Source organism: Canis lupus, chromosome 34, assembly GCF_048164855.1.
Source record: "Canis lupus baileyi chromosome 34, mCanLup2.hap1, whole genome shotgun sequence".
Taxonomy (NCBI): Eukaryota; Metazoa; Chordata; class Mammalia; order Carnivora; family Canidae; genus Canis; species Canis lupus.
This window is the reverse complement of record NC_132871.1, coordinates 7,086,118-7,102,174: the sequence shown is the minus strand read 5'-3', so window position 1 is coordinate 7,102,174 and position 16,057 is coordinate 7,086,118. Positions and strand designations below refer to the sequence as shown.

Below are 16,057 nucleotides of genomic sequence, written 5' to 3'. Positions count from 1 at the left end.
TCTGTCATAGGACATATGTGGGCAGCTTAGGCTAAATAAAGTTAGTGGTGTACAGAGAGAAGCAGTCTGTGGTAAATCTTTCCCAACAGCAGATGTGTAAAATTGCAAGCAGAAAATAGAGTTCTCATTGACATCAAATCTAAACAGAAGTTCTCTCCTGTCAGGAATATTCTCAATAATGAATACATACAATTACAAATGTACTATTCACATAATATTTTAAAGAGATCACGAAATTTATTAGAGTCTCCAATAGGAGAGCACAAATCTGGACCACCAAAGAATACATCTAAATATGAAGGGCCATGTTTTATACATTTCTGATATAAATAATAAAAAATATTGCAATCAACTATGCTAGGGGAAAGGCTAAATTGTGCTTTCTCTATGGAAATAATAGAAAATGGTTATATAAAAAGGTAGTAAGAGTATATAGACAGCAAAAATTTCAGAAAAAATGTCTTTATATGTCAGGCATTTATTGCATTTCCCTGAAATGTGTATGTTACTGTTGTCAGGTTTTTAAATTTGTAATTTATTATGATTTCTTTCTTCAGACTTAATGTATATGTATCTTGTACCAAATTATATGCTCGTGATTTTATTTTCACTTTTATTTTTTTTTAAAGATTTTATTTATGACAGAGAGAGGCAGAGACACAGGCAGAGAGAGAAGCAGGCTCCATGTAGGGAGCCCGATATGGGCCTCGATCCCAGGACTCCAGGATCACGCCCTGGGCTGAAGGCAGGTGCTAAACCCCTGAGCCATCCAGGGATCCCTGCTTGTGATTTTTATATTCTCTTTATAAAAAGAGATCTCTAAACTAGAAGCATGTAGTCAAACAAAACCTAGGTATGATTTTTGGTTGTATTATCTCACAATTTTCTGACTTATGAAGTTTCTTATGAAGTAAAAACTGCTTGTTCACCCCTGAATGGTACTGAGAAATGTGAAGCATGTCATGGAGAAAATCTGGATTTTTCAGGAATTTTCTGAAAACATTCATTTCTTATAGTCTTCTCTAAAGTGTTGGTAAAACTTTAGTAGTAATTATGTAAGAAATCTCATTTAGGTAGCGCTTCACAGTTTATGGATATTTGTATTTACTTTGTATCACAAAACAACCCTGCAGGATATCACAAAATCAGTAAGATATGGAACACTTCTCGAATCTTGTTTCCTAGCCTAAAGTGGTTATTTCCACCATAATAAATAGCAAAGGGGCACACTGAAAATTTGAACAAATCTGCCAGTTTCAGTGACAAAGTGTTAAATCCTTTCCAAATGGTGCCAAGTAGATCTACTTCTCAGGTCGAGTGCGATCCACTTTTCTGGCACAGATACCAATTACTGTGAACCTCTGACTGACATTCTGTCTGTAATCATGACTGTCAGGACTCTGACATTTTAGAGGTGAAATCAAGATTGTACAATTCTACCTTACAGAACCGAGAGGAATGAAAACACTTGGAAATAAATCCTTCATGGGCAGGAGATGATGCTGTGTAATATAGCACTGGAATGTCTTTTGTGTTGAATCTATCAGTTGCTCATGGGTATGGCTGGGATGATGAGAACAAGATAGAGGTGAAGAGAGAAACTGGAGGAACAGAGCATTCGTGGTGGTGGGAAACCCCCTGGCATACCACGGCCCTACCAATGTCCTGGACCTTTAATATCTACTTGCCAAACTGCACAGTAATTCTGCAGTGGGTTGACCATCCTTGGCCATGGAGATTTTGCATAGCGTCATAACCTGACAGTAGCCACCTCATCTTTCCCCACGTGTCTGTTTTCTTTCCCCGTCTTCCCTGGGGAGCAATCTCTTGGTATACTTTTTTTTTTTTTTTTTTTTTGGACACTTGAAGATGGTTGGCAGTATTGCTGTTTGCATGTTTTTATCACTTATATTCTCTTGTCTTAATCTCAGGGAAGACCTCTCTACCCCTTAAGAATTGACTTTTATTCTTTTGAAATTCCACCCAGTGTTTATGATGTTAGCAGAGGGGCCTTAATCTACCATGGCACTAACAAAGCTGAGTAAAAGGGCGGATGCTCCTGGTAAGTGAAGGCACAGAAGAAGGGAAGAGAAAAAGGTGCATCAGGGCAGCCATCTACCTAAAATGGTAAAAGAAAAAAAAAAAAAGAATATGAAAAAGTCAACCTAATAAGTGTACCAATAACATAAGTTGTCCTACAGGATCCCAAAGTTGTGAGATTCCCAGGAAGCTGTCACCCTCTTGCTCCCTGCACTTCCCATTCCCATTATGAGATTTGATCTCTGCAAGGAGATGAAATGACCTTCTGGCCTCCATACCTATTGTGTATTCTGTGACCTGGCCCCCCAATACTTTCCCTTGCCTTTTCTCTGCTCTAAGTACTCCTTTCAGGTTAACTTTCCAAAATTACTTCCCTGCTCTACTCCCCTGCAGAAAACAGCTCCCCGTTGACGATCAAGTTAGTGTTTACCCTTGATGGGAGTGCAAAGAGCTCAGTGATAAAGTACCACATCTTTCTTGCTTAATCTCTTTAATTTTACCGTATCCTCCAACTAAAACTGGATACTTCCTGTTCGTTGGAATTTTCTGTCTCTTCCACACCCAAGGCTTTGCCCCTTCAGCTGCCTAGAACATTCTAGGCATGTATATTCTGTGTATGTACATCTCGGACAACCCCTTCATTCAGGCATCTTAAATGCTGCTCCTTCTAAGAAGGCCTTTCTCCTTTAAACTCAAATAACTGTTGGTCTCTCATGCCATGTGGCACATTCCATCTAGCTTTGGAGATCCCCGGGTACTCCCCGGGTTTTACTTCTAGAAGATGACAGAAAGGTAGAGAGTGTTGTAATCTTTGTATCAGTGGTTTTTAGAGTACTATGCGAATATTAGGCAGTCAATATTATTGATTTATTTTTAACAGCTGTGAAACACAAACCAAGCGACTAGGGCAAATCTGAGGAAAGGAGGCAGCTCTACCAATTGCCGTTTAAAAAGAAATAGGACACATAAAGACAATCAGAAAGATGAAACAGGATTAAATAAGGCTGTCTAAAAATACTTTATCCCTGTTTCTTTTCATGCACATGCCTAAATATCACTCCTTACATTCTGATACTCTACAGCTCTTTTCTTGCTGCCTTTACCTTTCAAATCCACTTAACACAGATTTTTACCCTTACAAACACTTGCGAGGTCACAAGAGAGCTCCTGACATAATGAATTGTTATAGTATCCACCCCCCACCCCACCCCACCCCCACCCAACCCTGGAGGTAATCCTGCTTGATGTGATGTGCTAATTTTTGTACCCAGTGGGTATACTCAACAAAATGTCATTTGTCTTGAACTGCCAGTCGGCATAATCCAAGGTCAGAAAGGGCAGAAGCTATGGAATGTTTTCCTTGAGGGACCAATGCCACATATTTAACTGAGCTTATAAAGTAGCACTATGGCCTAGAAAAGCAGAAATTTCAGATTGTGATTAGCTTCAACCCTCTTTCACATCCTTTACCAGATAGAACAGATTTACTGTGAAGCTAAAAAAGTTGAGCATTCTAGAGCCCCACATTGGTGTGGACTACATAAATTTGTGCAGGCCAAAGTCGTGTTTTGTCTATAATTTTATATTCAACCCCCACCTCCCCAGTTAAAAAAAGCTTTAAGTCCCACAAAACATAGATCCGCCTCAGCGTCTAGGTCTTCCTGTATGCAGGGTCCTGAAGTTGCTAATCCTCTGAATTTATAACAATTGCGTTGATAAAAGAATTATGAACCTTAAGTCTTTATTTTAATTGAGCAAAAGTCCCCATGGGCTTCCCTTTTTAGGTTTTTTTTAATTCTTCATTTGTCATGGCAAAAACACAACAGAAGTGACGAGCACAGATTTTCATAAAACATCAATTAGGCAATAGCTGTTTTCATTTTGACTAGGAGCAAAGCAATAATTATATCCAAATTAGGGAAATGATTTCCTTGTGATTATATGGGATTTAACATTAGAACAGTACACATTCGGCCAAGGACCCTCAGAAGGACAAAGATAAGATATAAAGTCACATACAAGTATCATCTGGACCCATCTGGACCCCGCTGTGGACATGTAGACGAGAACTGACCTGAACATGCTGATGTTCATGAGGCCTCATGTGGTGCAAGAGAGAAGGCCCTATAACCCAGGCATCTTGTCTTCTGTCAGCACCCACAAAACTATGTGAAGCTGCCCTCATGGAAATAGGGTAAAACTTGAGATTTTCACAGCCCTTGACACTATTATACCATGAGCCTGTACAATTTAATTAGTAATACAACCAAATAGAAAAAGCAACACCTAATGAATAGTAGTATAGTTACATTTTACTTTCTATCTTTAAATCTTAACCAGTTAAGTAACTTAAAATGCAATTGTTTTTACTATTCGATTTTCAAAAACTAAACATAGCAATGAGTTGGACATAAAGAAGAGCTGGAGAAATGTCTAATTTCATACATTGCTGCTGGGTGTGAAAAGTAAACCGTTCAGAAAAAGGTGGTGGTAGTTTATTTGGCCAGCCGTTCTACATTTGAAATCTGTCACTAAGAATAAAGCCCCATGTGTGTACCCATACGCACCCATACGTACGTATACAGACCTACACATATATGTGTATACGTGCACCTGCTAGCATATATGTATATGTGTGTGTACAGAGTGTAACAGCATCGTTTGTCAGAGCAAAATTTGGAAACAGTCTGGATGCTCTCTACTACAGGGATGTGTAGATACAGATGGTCTATCCATTCCATGAAGTGGGGTGCAATTATGAGAAAATGTTGGACCGACATATGCTAACTTGGATGCTAATGAGATATTAAGTAAAAGAAAACAAAACCAACATGACAGATGTGATTATTAAAAGTGATTCCAGGGATACCTGGGTGGCTCAGTCGGGTTAGCATCTGCTTTTGGCTCAGGTCAGGGTCTCAAAGTCCTGGGACCAAGCTCCTCATGGGGACCCCTGCTCAGCTGGGGACTATGCTTCTTCCTCTCCCTCTGCCCCTCCCCATCGCTCATGCTCTCTGGCACATGCTCTCTTTCGCTCGTGTTCTCTCTCTCTCTCTCTCTCTCTCTCAAGTAGATAAAAAATATTTAAAAAAATTAACTCGATTCTTTTGAAAAAATAAACCATATTATAATTACACAGTCACCTTATTGCGACTTATCATAATAAGTAAAGTATGAATATGTTTAACCCAAAAGTGTCTGCAAACTGATTTTCTTTCTATGCTGTGCAGGAAGTGAATAGTTTACACTGGATTAACTCCTCGATCTTAAGAGCAGCGTGGTCTAGGCAAGAGTTTAGCTTTGGAATTGGACCAGAGCTCCTGTCTTGTTTGGTCAGCTGACTCACTGAGGGAACTTGGACAAGTCATTTGGTCCCTCTCAGACTCAGTTTCCTTAACTGGAAGAATAGAAATAACAATAGTGCCTATCTCACATTTGAAGAAAAAATAATTTTAGGAAGTATATAACCTCGCACAGTTCTGTCATAGGCAGTGATAGTGTTGATGAAACAGAACACACTTAGCGTTTATGGTGTGTTTGTGCTCAGTATATGGTAGCTGTTTCTCTTTTCTTGTCTTTTTTCTTTTTAATTTTTTTTTTAATTTTTATTTATTTATGATAGTCACACAGAGAGAAAGAGAGAGAGGCAGAGACACAGGCAGAGGGAGAAGCAGGCTCCACGCACCAGGAGCCCGATGTGGGATTCGATCCCGGGTCTCCAGGATCGCGCCCTGGGCCAAAGGCAGGCGCCAAACCGCTGCGCCACCCAGGGATCCCTTTTTTTTTTTTTTTTTTTTAATGGTAGATTGCTCACCTAGCTGCCTGTAAAGGAATGATGGTATCTCGGATTTTCATGTTATTTCTCTACACAGCCCAAACAGCAATTGAACCAAGGCCTTTGGGTGCCTGTAAAGCAGGATTCACATTTTAGTGTCGTTTACCTTCAGTGAAGGATATTAGAACTGCAGCCAGTAGATGTCTTAATGTGTGAGCAAAACCTCGAGCAATGCAGCTAGGGAAATATTAGCATGTTTGCAATTCACCAACTAAAATAGCGGTTATATTTTACAAATGAAAAATAATCACCCCACACCTTCCTTAAAAACTACAGTTTCATGTCAAGCAGAATGCAGTAAATCTATTAAAAAAAAAAAAAAAAAAAAAGGCAATCAGCCAAGCCTTTATTACAAGAACACCAGAGAAATGAAACAGCTGAGCTGCTTATCCTCTGCCTAAATTCCTCAACTATTGAATGTTCTAGCAAAAAGCTATTTATAGGTCCTATGTCTCTCTTAAATTTTTACCTCATAGGGATCGAGCCATTTTTGTTGTTGTTGTTGAGGATTGCATAAGCTGCCGGTGTAACATGGCTTTGAATTAATCAGCCGTCTGATTACAATCTCTGAAACTATTCAAGTATTAATGGTTTCCGTGTCAGAATTTAATGAGCATTTCCTTTGGATTGATAGTCTCCGTTGCTTTGTTCATTTACTTAAAATTTTTGATCACCACTTTAGGCGAGATGTGGGTATCTGTTTCTCAGGCTATTGGGATGACAGCTGCAGAGGATAATGGAACAATTAATGTGACATCAGATTCACACCTGGAGAGTTGACAAGCTGAAGTACGAGCATGAAGACGCGTCCTGGAAGGCCTGTGTCTCGGGGTGCTGAGCCCACTGTGACACCACTTGAGGGCCCCCCCCCCCAGCAGAGACTGCCGCAGGCACTATTTTGTACTTTCAGGACCTAGAGCAGCGCTGGGTTGCTAGCCCCAGGGGAAGAGGGAACCCCTGCAAGATGCAGCAGAGTAAGACACTAGTTAAAACGTTCACTTCATGCTGGAAACAAGCTGCAGGCTCACTTAAGTGCCAGAGCTTTCATCAAACCTTCTCTTTTTTTTTTTTTTTTTTCATCAAACCTTTTATAAAATCAACACCTACATGATGACTTATTTCATTTACGATAGAATGTCAGTGTGTGGATAGAATTTGCACGACTGTCCTTTCTGTCTTCCTTTCCTTCTCAATCCCTCAAGTGGCAATTTCAATAGATACTGAAAGGAAAGGCACATGTGCCCAGAATAATTCTTCCAAGGGACTAAGAAGGTGGTCGGGGATTTCAAGGTCAGATGTGTCTTCTCCCATTTTTCTGGGGACTCTGAGGTAGAACAGTTTATAAGAATGCATCACTTTCCAATGAAGCGTCTGGCTTTGGAGGTAGACCACCTAAGCATTCAAAGGGAAAATACTGCACTAAGGCTGGCTTTTACTTGTTTTTAAAGATTTTTTGAATACAACAAATCTCTCAAAGCTTTTAATTTCAAGCTGAAGAGTTTAATTCAAATACTTTGTTTTTCGGTACTTGAGGCTATAGGAGAAGCCTGGCGAACCTAGAAATATCAAGTTTTGTGGTCTAAGTGGAAATAGAGGCCAAGAAAGAACCAATGAATATAGCTGTTCTCCAATTCCCTGGCCTCTCTGTATCTTGATTTTTCTCATTTATAAAATCTGAACAGTGGTATGTTTTCTTGGGTCGCTTTGTTTACTGTTCAATGCATAAAGCTCTTCAAAATACAGCTTTTTATATTAAATAAATCAGTGACCGGAAGAGAGATAAATGTTGGAAATAAACACAAATACCAAAATGGCTATTGCTTGTTAAATGAGATGAGTTTGCTTTGCCTGTAACCTCCTAGAAACAGAAGATGCTTACAATTTTCCATCCAGCAAGTCAGGAAGGCCCTAGGTGGGTAACTACGAGTGTGGAAATCACTATATCTCCAGGGTTTAATGTTCCAGTTCAATAGGCACTCCTGGGAAAGTGGGCCTTTCCGAGGCCTTGTGGCAGCCACAGCCCTGGGCTGACTCAGGAAGGGAAAGAGGTGGTGGTTCTCCTGTGGGTTGTGACAGTCACTTACCATCTCCCTTTCACAGGTACATTTTCAATGTGACAAAGTCAAACTTAGTTTTTCTTCAGTTGGTAACGGATTTGGTAACTGTCGGCCAGAGTGAATGTTGAACTGAGCATGCCCTATGAATTGACAGTTCAAAAGCATGGTTAGCTGCTCCAGAAGGCTGTCAAGTTCTTGCTTGTACTTTGCCTTGCGAGGAAAACTCAAGGGGGACAGATTGAAATAGTGACAGGGGTGAGGGGTGGTGTGTGGTGCTTCTTGAAAGGCATGTAAGACCCTGCTTTGTGGTAGTTGGAATTAGTTATCATTGCTGATGCTTTTTGACGTTGTCTAAAAGAAAATTTTTTGCCCCCTTGGGTGTTTCTCTCCCATTCCCCTCGCCAATTCTAGTTCCTGAGAGTGCCAGGAAGAGACTTGGGAATCACTAGAGTATCAAAGATTTCAAGTAAGGTTTCTAGGTCACCAAGGAATCTGTAGTATGTGAATACAGTTTTTTTGCATGTGGATTGGAATATGTTTTAGTGCTAAAACAATAAACGTGAGGTAAGATCTTTTTTTCAATATTGTCTTCTCTGAACCACTTACAAAAAAAGCAGAAGAGGGGATCCCTGGGTAGCTCAGGGGTTTAACGCCTTCGGCCTGTGGTGTGATCCTGGAGTCCCGGGATCGAGTCCCACCTCGGGCTCCCTGCATGGAGCTTGCTTCTCCCTCCACCTGTGTCTCTGCCCCCCCCCCCCGCCCCGTGTGTGTATGTCTCATAAATAAAATCTTTAAAAAAATGATTATCAGTTATTGTCATGAAAAGTCAGAGTTATGGTACAGAGATGGACAGGTAAGTAGTTTCCTAAAATCTCAAATTTTTGCCCTGAGTAAATATTGGTTAATAGATTAAAGGTTTTTAAAGATGTGCCTGTGCCCAACTCATAAATTGTTATTAATTCTGGTAGACTAGACTATGACATCAATAGAAACTAATATTTCTACTTACCAGTTATTTTCTAGTTTTTTATTATTTTTTTAGTAATCTCTACACCTTAACATAGGGCTCAAACTCATGATCTTGAGATCAAGAGTCATGTGTTCTTCTGACTGAGACCATTTACTAGTTATTTTTTTAAATGGCGTTTATGGCAGACATTCGTTAGGTGACAAACTGGAAGCCTTGCATTTGTCATAATTTTGCAAGAAAAAAACTAGCGTGTGAAACAAAATTGTTTTTTGTTTTTTAGTAGAAAGCTTAAGATTGAAATTCCTATGTTCCACAATCTAAATTTCTTTGAAAAAATCTTAATATATTAATATGAAACTGCATGCATCTCTGTTGGAAACTTGAAACATGTATACTGAATATGTCAGAAATATTAAAAATGGAAAAAAGATAGTGTGATTTATAGCAAACATATATGAGAATATATGTTGCTTTCAGGGCAGAAAATAATGACGTAGTAGGGGATAGGAACTTGAGAGGACGGAAGCTGCAACTAGACATCAGAAGACCTAGTTAGAAACTTAAATGTAAGCATGTCATTAAACTTAAGTTTCAGTTTTTATCCATGTCAATGAGAATGCCAATATCTGATTCAATCATCCTCCTGGTAGTGATAGGAAATATATTACCCTACTCAAAATGGCACTGTTCATCCAAGCATGATCCTTTGGGACCCAATTTTCACTTTGATACTGATATTTAGGTTCTCCTGTTTTATAATTTACTCTTTTATCACACGAGGGTTATCTGAAAATATCCTAGAAATCAAGTATTACCATAATATCCAGAGAACAAAATGGAAGGCCCTGACTCTACTTCCAAACCTTCTTTCTCTTCAGTGGCTTCACTATAAACAGTTTGCATTTCCTTACAGAAGTTTTCTAATCATATGTGTATGCATGTATAAAAAATGATTTTTTCCCCCACATACTTTGAATCCAAAAGTTGATTTCTAACTCACAGATTCAGGCAAACGAAAGTTTTTGTTGCCCCACCCCCCACCCCCGCCCTTTCCTCCAAGGGGCAGGTGACATAATTAGCACGACAGTTGTTTCAGGTTAGAGCAGGTTAGAAGATTGATCTGGAGAGGTTAAGGGAGTCTGGGGGAGCTGGGATGGGTTTTTATAGCCCAACGAGGACAGCAGCCACATACAGGTGAATGCATGCGGTTGCTGTAGTCCTGAAACCCCATTGTGTTAACAAATGGGAAATAACACCTCATGGCAGCCAATCTAAAATAATCTCGGCATGATGAGTACCGCTGGCAGATCTGCCAAGATGCCCCGATTCTCAGTGTGATCACCTAGATTTCATCGGTCACAAGCAGAGAAAAGCACATGATCGTGCCACCAGCGGTGACTGTGCCCGCGGCCCAGAGAGCAGGCGCAGGCGCCACGTAGCACTCGCACACCTGCCACTTGACAGGTGTGCACTAAAATTTATGAAAAGCTTTTCTAGCCAAGCCATCGGGCCGCTGAAAAGAATGGTGGATGCCTTGAGCCTTGACATTTATTACAGCTTTGCCAGCATATCTGTCTTGTAGAGTGTGATTTGAAAAACGATATGTCTAACCATGATCTTAATAAGCTCATTTGTTCCGGGATCTCATTGTACTTGGGGCCGCTGACGGAGGAGGAGAGGGCCAGCAATATAAATAACGGAGGCTTCCTCGAGGATGCCCTTCCTGATTTCAATGTGGAGACAGTCTGACGTCTCACGTTGCCGGCGGCCTGTACCTAAACGAGGAGTTGCAAGGCTGCTTTGAGCTGTGTCCAGAGGAGCTCCAGTTGTTTAATAACCGTAATTTCAGTCGGTGTTGTCAGAAACCCTGAAATGAAAGCATGCGATGAGCATTCTGGTGCAGATGCAAGTGTGTTAATATTAGCCAGGAAAGATCTATCTTTAAATAGAATTAAAAAAGAAAACTTTACAGTCTTATTAACCCTCCCTTTACAAGGATTCAAAATCACTTTGGGTATTTCCTCATTTATTGACAAAATATCCTTGGATGACAAAGACGAGAGCGGATAACTTCCTCGATTGACAAAGGATAAGTAAGAGGAAGATAAACAAAATGCTTGAAACCAGTTTTCCCAGTTCTGTAGCATGGTGAGCAAACACATTTTTCCATTTTCAAGGTACTTTTCTCTGGATGAGTCTAAGCCTTAGCCCACACCACCTATATCTGAAGACCTTCAGTTTGATAAATGTGCTTGCCTATTAAGATATAATACTTATTTAAGTAGGGTTAATAAAATAGTACTTCAGAAACTATCATTAAATTAACATGACAAACAATATTTCTTATCTTACAGAGGACCCACTCTTGCTTTCCTTTCTCTGCTCCCTGTTATCAAAAGGAATATTTCATTTAATGAAACTTACCTTCCTTTCCAACCCCCCCCCTTCCTGTTTCTGTGCCTCCCAATCTTAGTTCTCTGGGGGATCAGCCCACCTGGTAAAAATAAACCAAGGAATTTTTTAAAAGACTCAATTAAAATATATATAAACAAAATTTAGAACAATGACATAGTGATGGAAAAGAACTCTAACAGACTGTGAGAGGAAAGAAAACTAAAGCTCTATGCAAATAAATCATAAAATTTCAGTAAGAGGGACAATTGCTAGGAGATATTACTACAATGAACTTTGGAAGAAGTAACAAACGTCAACAGAGCTGTTGGTGTGTCCATAGCCATGGAGAAAACAGAAAACACCATCAGAATTTTAGTTACCTTAGATGGGGAAGAAATAAGGATCCAAAGCCAGATAGTTTTACTGAGGAGTTCTTCCAAATTGTGCAAGAGACTGAAGATCACTTGGTAAATTCTTCCGGTTTATGGAAAAGGATGGAACGCTACATGATTCATTTTATGTTAACTTGGTAATAAAATTTTTTAAAGATGATACAAGAAAAGAAAAGCACCCACCAGTCTTCTGGTATATACATGAATAAGTATGCAAAAGTCCAAAATATAAGTTGAATCCAACATAATATAATATTTTTTAAATGGATTTTTTCTTACACAGTTCTATGACTTTCTACTTAAAAAAAAAAAAAAAGTAATTTGACCAAAAGAAGAAAACTGTTTCGAACTCAAAATACTAAAAACATTTGATAAATTCCAAAGTCCATTTTTAAGCCCAGCTCAAATGCTGCCTCTTTCTAAAAGCCCTCCTTGATTCATTTGGCTGAAATAATCATGACTTTGAATTCTATAACTGCATTTATTTCTTGCTTATGACACTCTTCATACTATATCTTGTATTATAAATGTGTATATACTCCATCTGCTTAGCTGGAATTGCCAAATGGTAGAGATTGTTTTATTTTTGATTTCTCATAGAACCCAGGTGAGAGTAGCTTTTTCTTTTTCCTCACTTTATGCCCAACAAGAGCTGACTTCTAAAAATCCTGAGACATGAAACCACTCATTGGCGGTTTTACATTAAGATTCTTCAGTATCTGTCATTCTCACCCTCCACCATTCCAAATATAACCCAAATTTATTTGTACATATTTCCTCTTACAAAGGTATCTCATTTCATCTTTGTTTCCTTCTAAATTTATTCCTATTAATTGGCGAATCTAGTAGGAGAAGAATATAACCAGGCTTGTTTCATCTTTTTCTTCAGTTGTCCCAACTGGGCTATGGAGATTTTCCCTTTATAGTCTCCTAAGGCTATCTTAGGCAGATCCTATAACTCTTTGATCATTTTAAATTATTAAAAAGTTATTTTTAGTTGAGCTCAGTTTAAAACATCTACCTTTTATCCCATTTGATTATCGTCTTATCCCTTCATCCCAAGAATAATACCTGGGCTTCATTTTTTTTGAGTTAATGCTTGTTTTATTTGGAAGGACCTTGAATTCCAAAAACCATTCTTGTGTCCCATGCTTACTGGGCTATATCATTTGATATCTGTGATCATCTGAGTTTATTCATACTATGATCTTATGATGCTTTCATATGTAGTATATGTCAAATTCTATTATGCATAAACCCAATAAGAAATATTAAATTGAAATAGTCTCTCATCTTTTCAAAATCTTTTTTCTAAACTTTTCTAAGCATTTTATGGATATCAACGGTAATTCTAACGTACTAACTGTTGAAAATTGACCTTATAAAATTACATGTGAAAATTTGGGGACTCTTATTATCAGAGATAACTAAAAAAGAACAGAGCAGAAGTGTGGTATTTATATACAAATAAAAAATATATTTACATATAGGTTGAGAGAAACGTCATTTAAGAGCTAAACTCATTTGGTGCCGTGTTAGAATTATTGAAGCACTTAAAAACACCTCTACCTGGGCCTTTCCTCCAGAGATTAAGGTGTATTTGGTAGGACATGGACATCAGTATTTTTTTTTTTAAAAGCTCGGCCAGGTGATTGGTGGCTTTAGAATCAGACGGCACATTACAATCTAGTGTTTCCATTTAAATTGTGATGTAAAAGATGATGAAACTTTAGGCCTTATTTCTAGAAGTACAGTGACCAGGTCAAAGAAGGAAATCAGAACCACTGCAGTAGTCAGGTGGCTTTATGTCCTATTCCAGGTGACACATTGTGAAGTGTGATGTTGACAAAGGAGAGAGAGAAAGGGAGTTCCAGAAATCAGGATGACGAGAGGGTTGTAAAAACCTGAAATGTTTATCTTGGAGAGCTAACTTAGGAAAATTCCAATCCATTTGCATTGCTAACACACAGAAAAGGCATTTAACTTGGTCTGTGTTCCTCCAAAAGACAGAACTAGAGCCAACCAGGAGGAAGTTAAGATGGCAACTGATACCAGCTCAATATAAGGAAAAGCATTCTGATTAACAAAAGTATTTAGCCACAGATGGGCAGTTTGCAAAGTGCTTGTGCACAGGGCAGGTGATCTGCCATGACCATGGGAAGGAGGTTGGACTATATGACCTTTTCTTTCTGTACAAATAATCTGAAGGAACATACTGAAGCTTCATGGAAATTCTCAAATTGTGTCTTGGTGTTTTGGAGCTAAAACAGAAGAAACACTGGACTGAGGGAAATCAGACTATTGGCTGGAACAAATGGCATCTATAGTTATGAGCTGTTTCTTCTTTGTGCTTATACTAGGTCTAACTTGACTTCCTTAGCACTGGTCCAGTCTCTGGGCCCAAGGGAGAAATTGGTTCTTTGTTGTTAGAAATTGTGCTTGGGGATTTCACTTAGTTTTCTATTGAACACTTGATTGAAAATTTCTCATTTAATATGGTTTTGTTAATTCATTGAGGATTTTCGTGCAACCCAAGCATAGGTTAAACGTATTGTGTGGTAATAGAAACTATCATTTAGCTGTGTTAAAGATTTTCAATGACGTTTGTTAAAGTACCTAAAGCATTAAAGAAAGGCAACCTTTATTCAAGACTGTTGTGATAGCTCTAGGGTCCACTGCAATGGAATTTTGCAATGAAGGAGAGAGACTGGACTCAAGTTGGGACATAACATGGTAAAGTAGGAATTTATAGGCAAGGAACAGGATGTGTGGGGGAGGATCGATGGATGGAAAATTCCTACAAGGGAACATCAAGGACAAGGAAGGGGGGATTATGGCTAAACCAAACTAATAGGATTTCTGCTGCCAGCAGGCCAACATGATAGGACATCAGTTGGGGGATGGTAGAGGATGAGGACTCTAATCAGATATCAGGTGTGATCAGAAATGGAGGATGTATGCATTGGGGAGGGGAGGGGTTCCTGCTAAACTGCATTTTAAAAGGAAATTTGCAGGTGGAAAATAAGTGTCCTGTAGTGGATGGACGGAGAAAGAAAGTGTGACATACGTATGCAGTGGAATAGTCTTCAGCCATTAAAAAGGAGATCTTGAAATTTGTGACAACTTGAGTGAATCTTGAAAACATGATAAGTGAGACAGAAAGATACTCTATAATCTGTCTTATATGTGGAATCTAAATATATATAAGTATGTGGATGGATATATAGAGATCTTTAAGCTCATAGATACAGAGAAAAGATTGGTGGTTGCCATAGCTAGAGGGAAGGGGGTAGGAGAAATGGGCGAACTGACCTTGTTTATGTTTGTTTAGATACATTGGATTTTTTTTAAAAGTCACATTAACATGTGGATACCAAAAGTGAAGTAGGCTCACTCCCCACCTACAGCATTTGCTTATACTAAGATCTCCCCCTTTGTTCATGCCTTAGCAAAATTATTAATTATAACATGCCACAGACCTTGAAGATCATGAGTTACCACTTAAATATAAATCTTATCAGATATTAAAGGCCATCTGCCACTTCTCTGTAGTGAAGACAAAACCTTTACCCCTTTGTCTAAACTGTCATTTGACTCCTAGAGAACCTCTGTCATGATACTATGGCTGGAGCCTTCAAAGCTAGGAGGAATGACAGAAACTGTGCTAACAACCTTTTTTGCTGTTATTTGCATCTGTGATGCAAAACAAAACCCTCGAAACTTTGAAGATGACAAAGATTCTTTGGTTGGCCAAACCTTAGGCCCCCAAACCTTCTCCTAGACCTGTCTGTAAATTTCCTGTACTTCATCTTGAAGATGAAGGGTAAGCACAATCCGCTCTTCCTTTCATCTTCTCAGTCTCCATTCTGAATCAATATCTCTTTTGGGGGTTGGAGCCTGAGACGAGGGAATAAGAAAGATGGAAAGGCATAGGTGTTTTTCTTAATTGATTTTGTGGGGTTTTTTTCCCTTGGTTATTGCTGCTCCTCTGGAAATGCTATTAATGTTCTCTTGCTGTAGACACACAAATGCTATCACATTCATTGAAGGCACAGTTAGGTTCTTCAGGTGCATTAGGGTGGCTTCCTTATTGCTACTTAGATTTTTTCCACTTCCTCTTTTTCATATCTACCCTAGCAAGGACCCCCATAGCTGCTTGTTACTGAAGTTATTCTTCTAGCAGGCAGTCAATCCTAGGGTGTGCCCAAGTCAGACTAAGTCTTACTGTATCTACTTGAGCCACCAAACTTGCCATGCCAAGTGATGAAGTGCAGAGTGACCCATGGTTGAACTCCTCTTAGCTCAAATAAATAAGATCTGCAAATTTTTTTTTGCAGAGGTATTATATTGGGGAATGAAATACCAGTCT

The 16,057-nt window shown here is 39.0% G+C and overlaps 1 protein-coding gene across 1 annotated transcript in view; it reads left to right on the top strand.

Annotated features, from left to right (window-relative positions):
- The window catches only part of LOC140624535 (uncharacterized), a 332,074-nt gene extending 325,208 nt beyond the window's left edge, over positions 1–6,866 (top strand). The window contains exon 6 of the mRNA XM_072811446.1: positions 6,558–6,866. Coding sequence (XP_072667547.1) covers positions 6,558–6,612 — 55 coding nt within the window. The 3' untranslated portion in view covers positions 6,613–6,866. The remainder of the gene's footprint in view (positions 1–6,557) is intronic.
- The last annotated feature ends 9,191 nt before the right edge of the window (positions 6,867–16,057 follow it).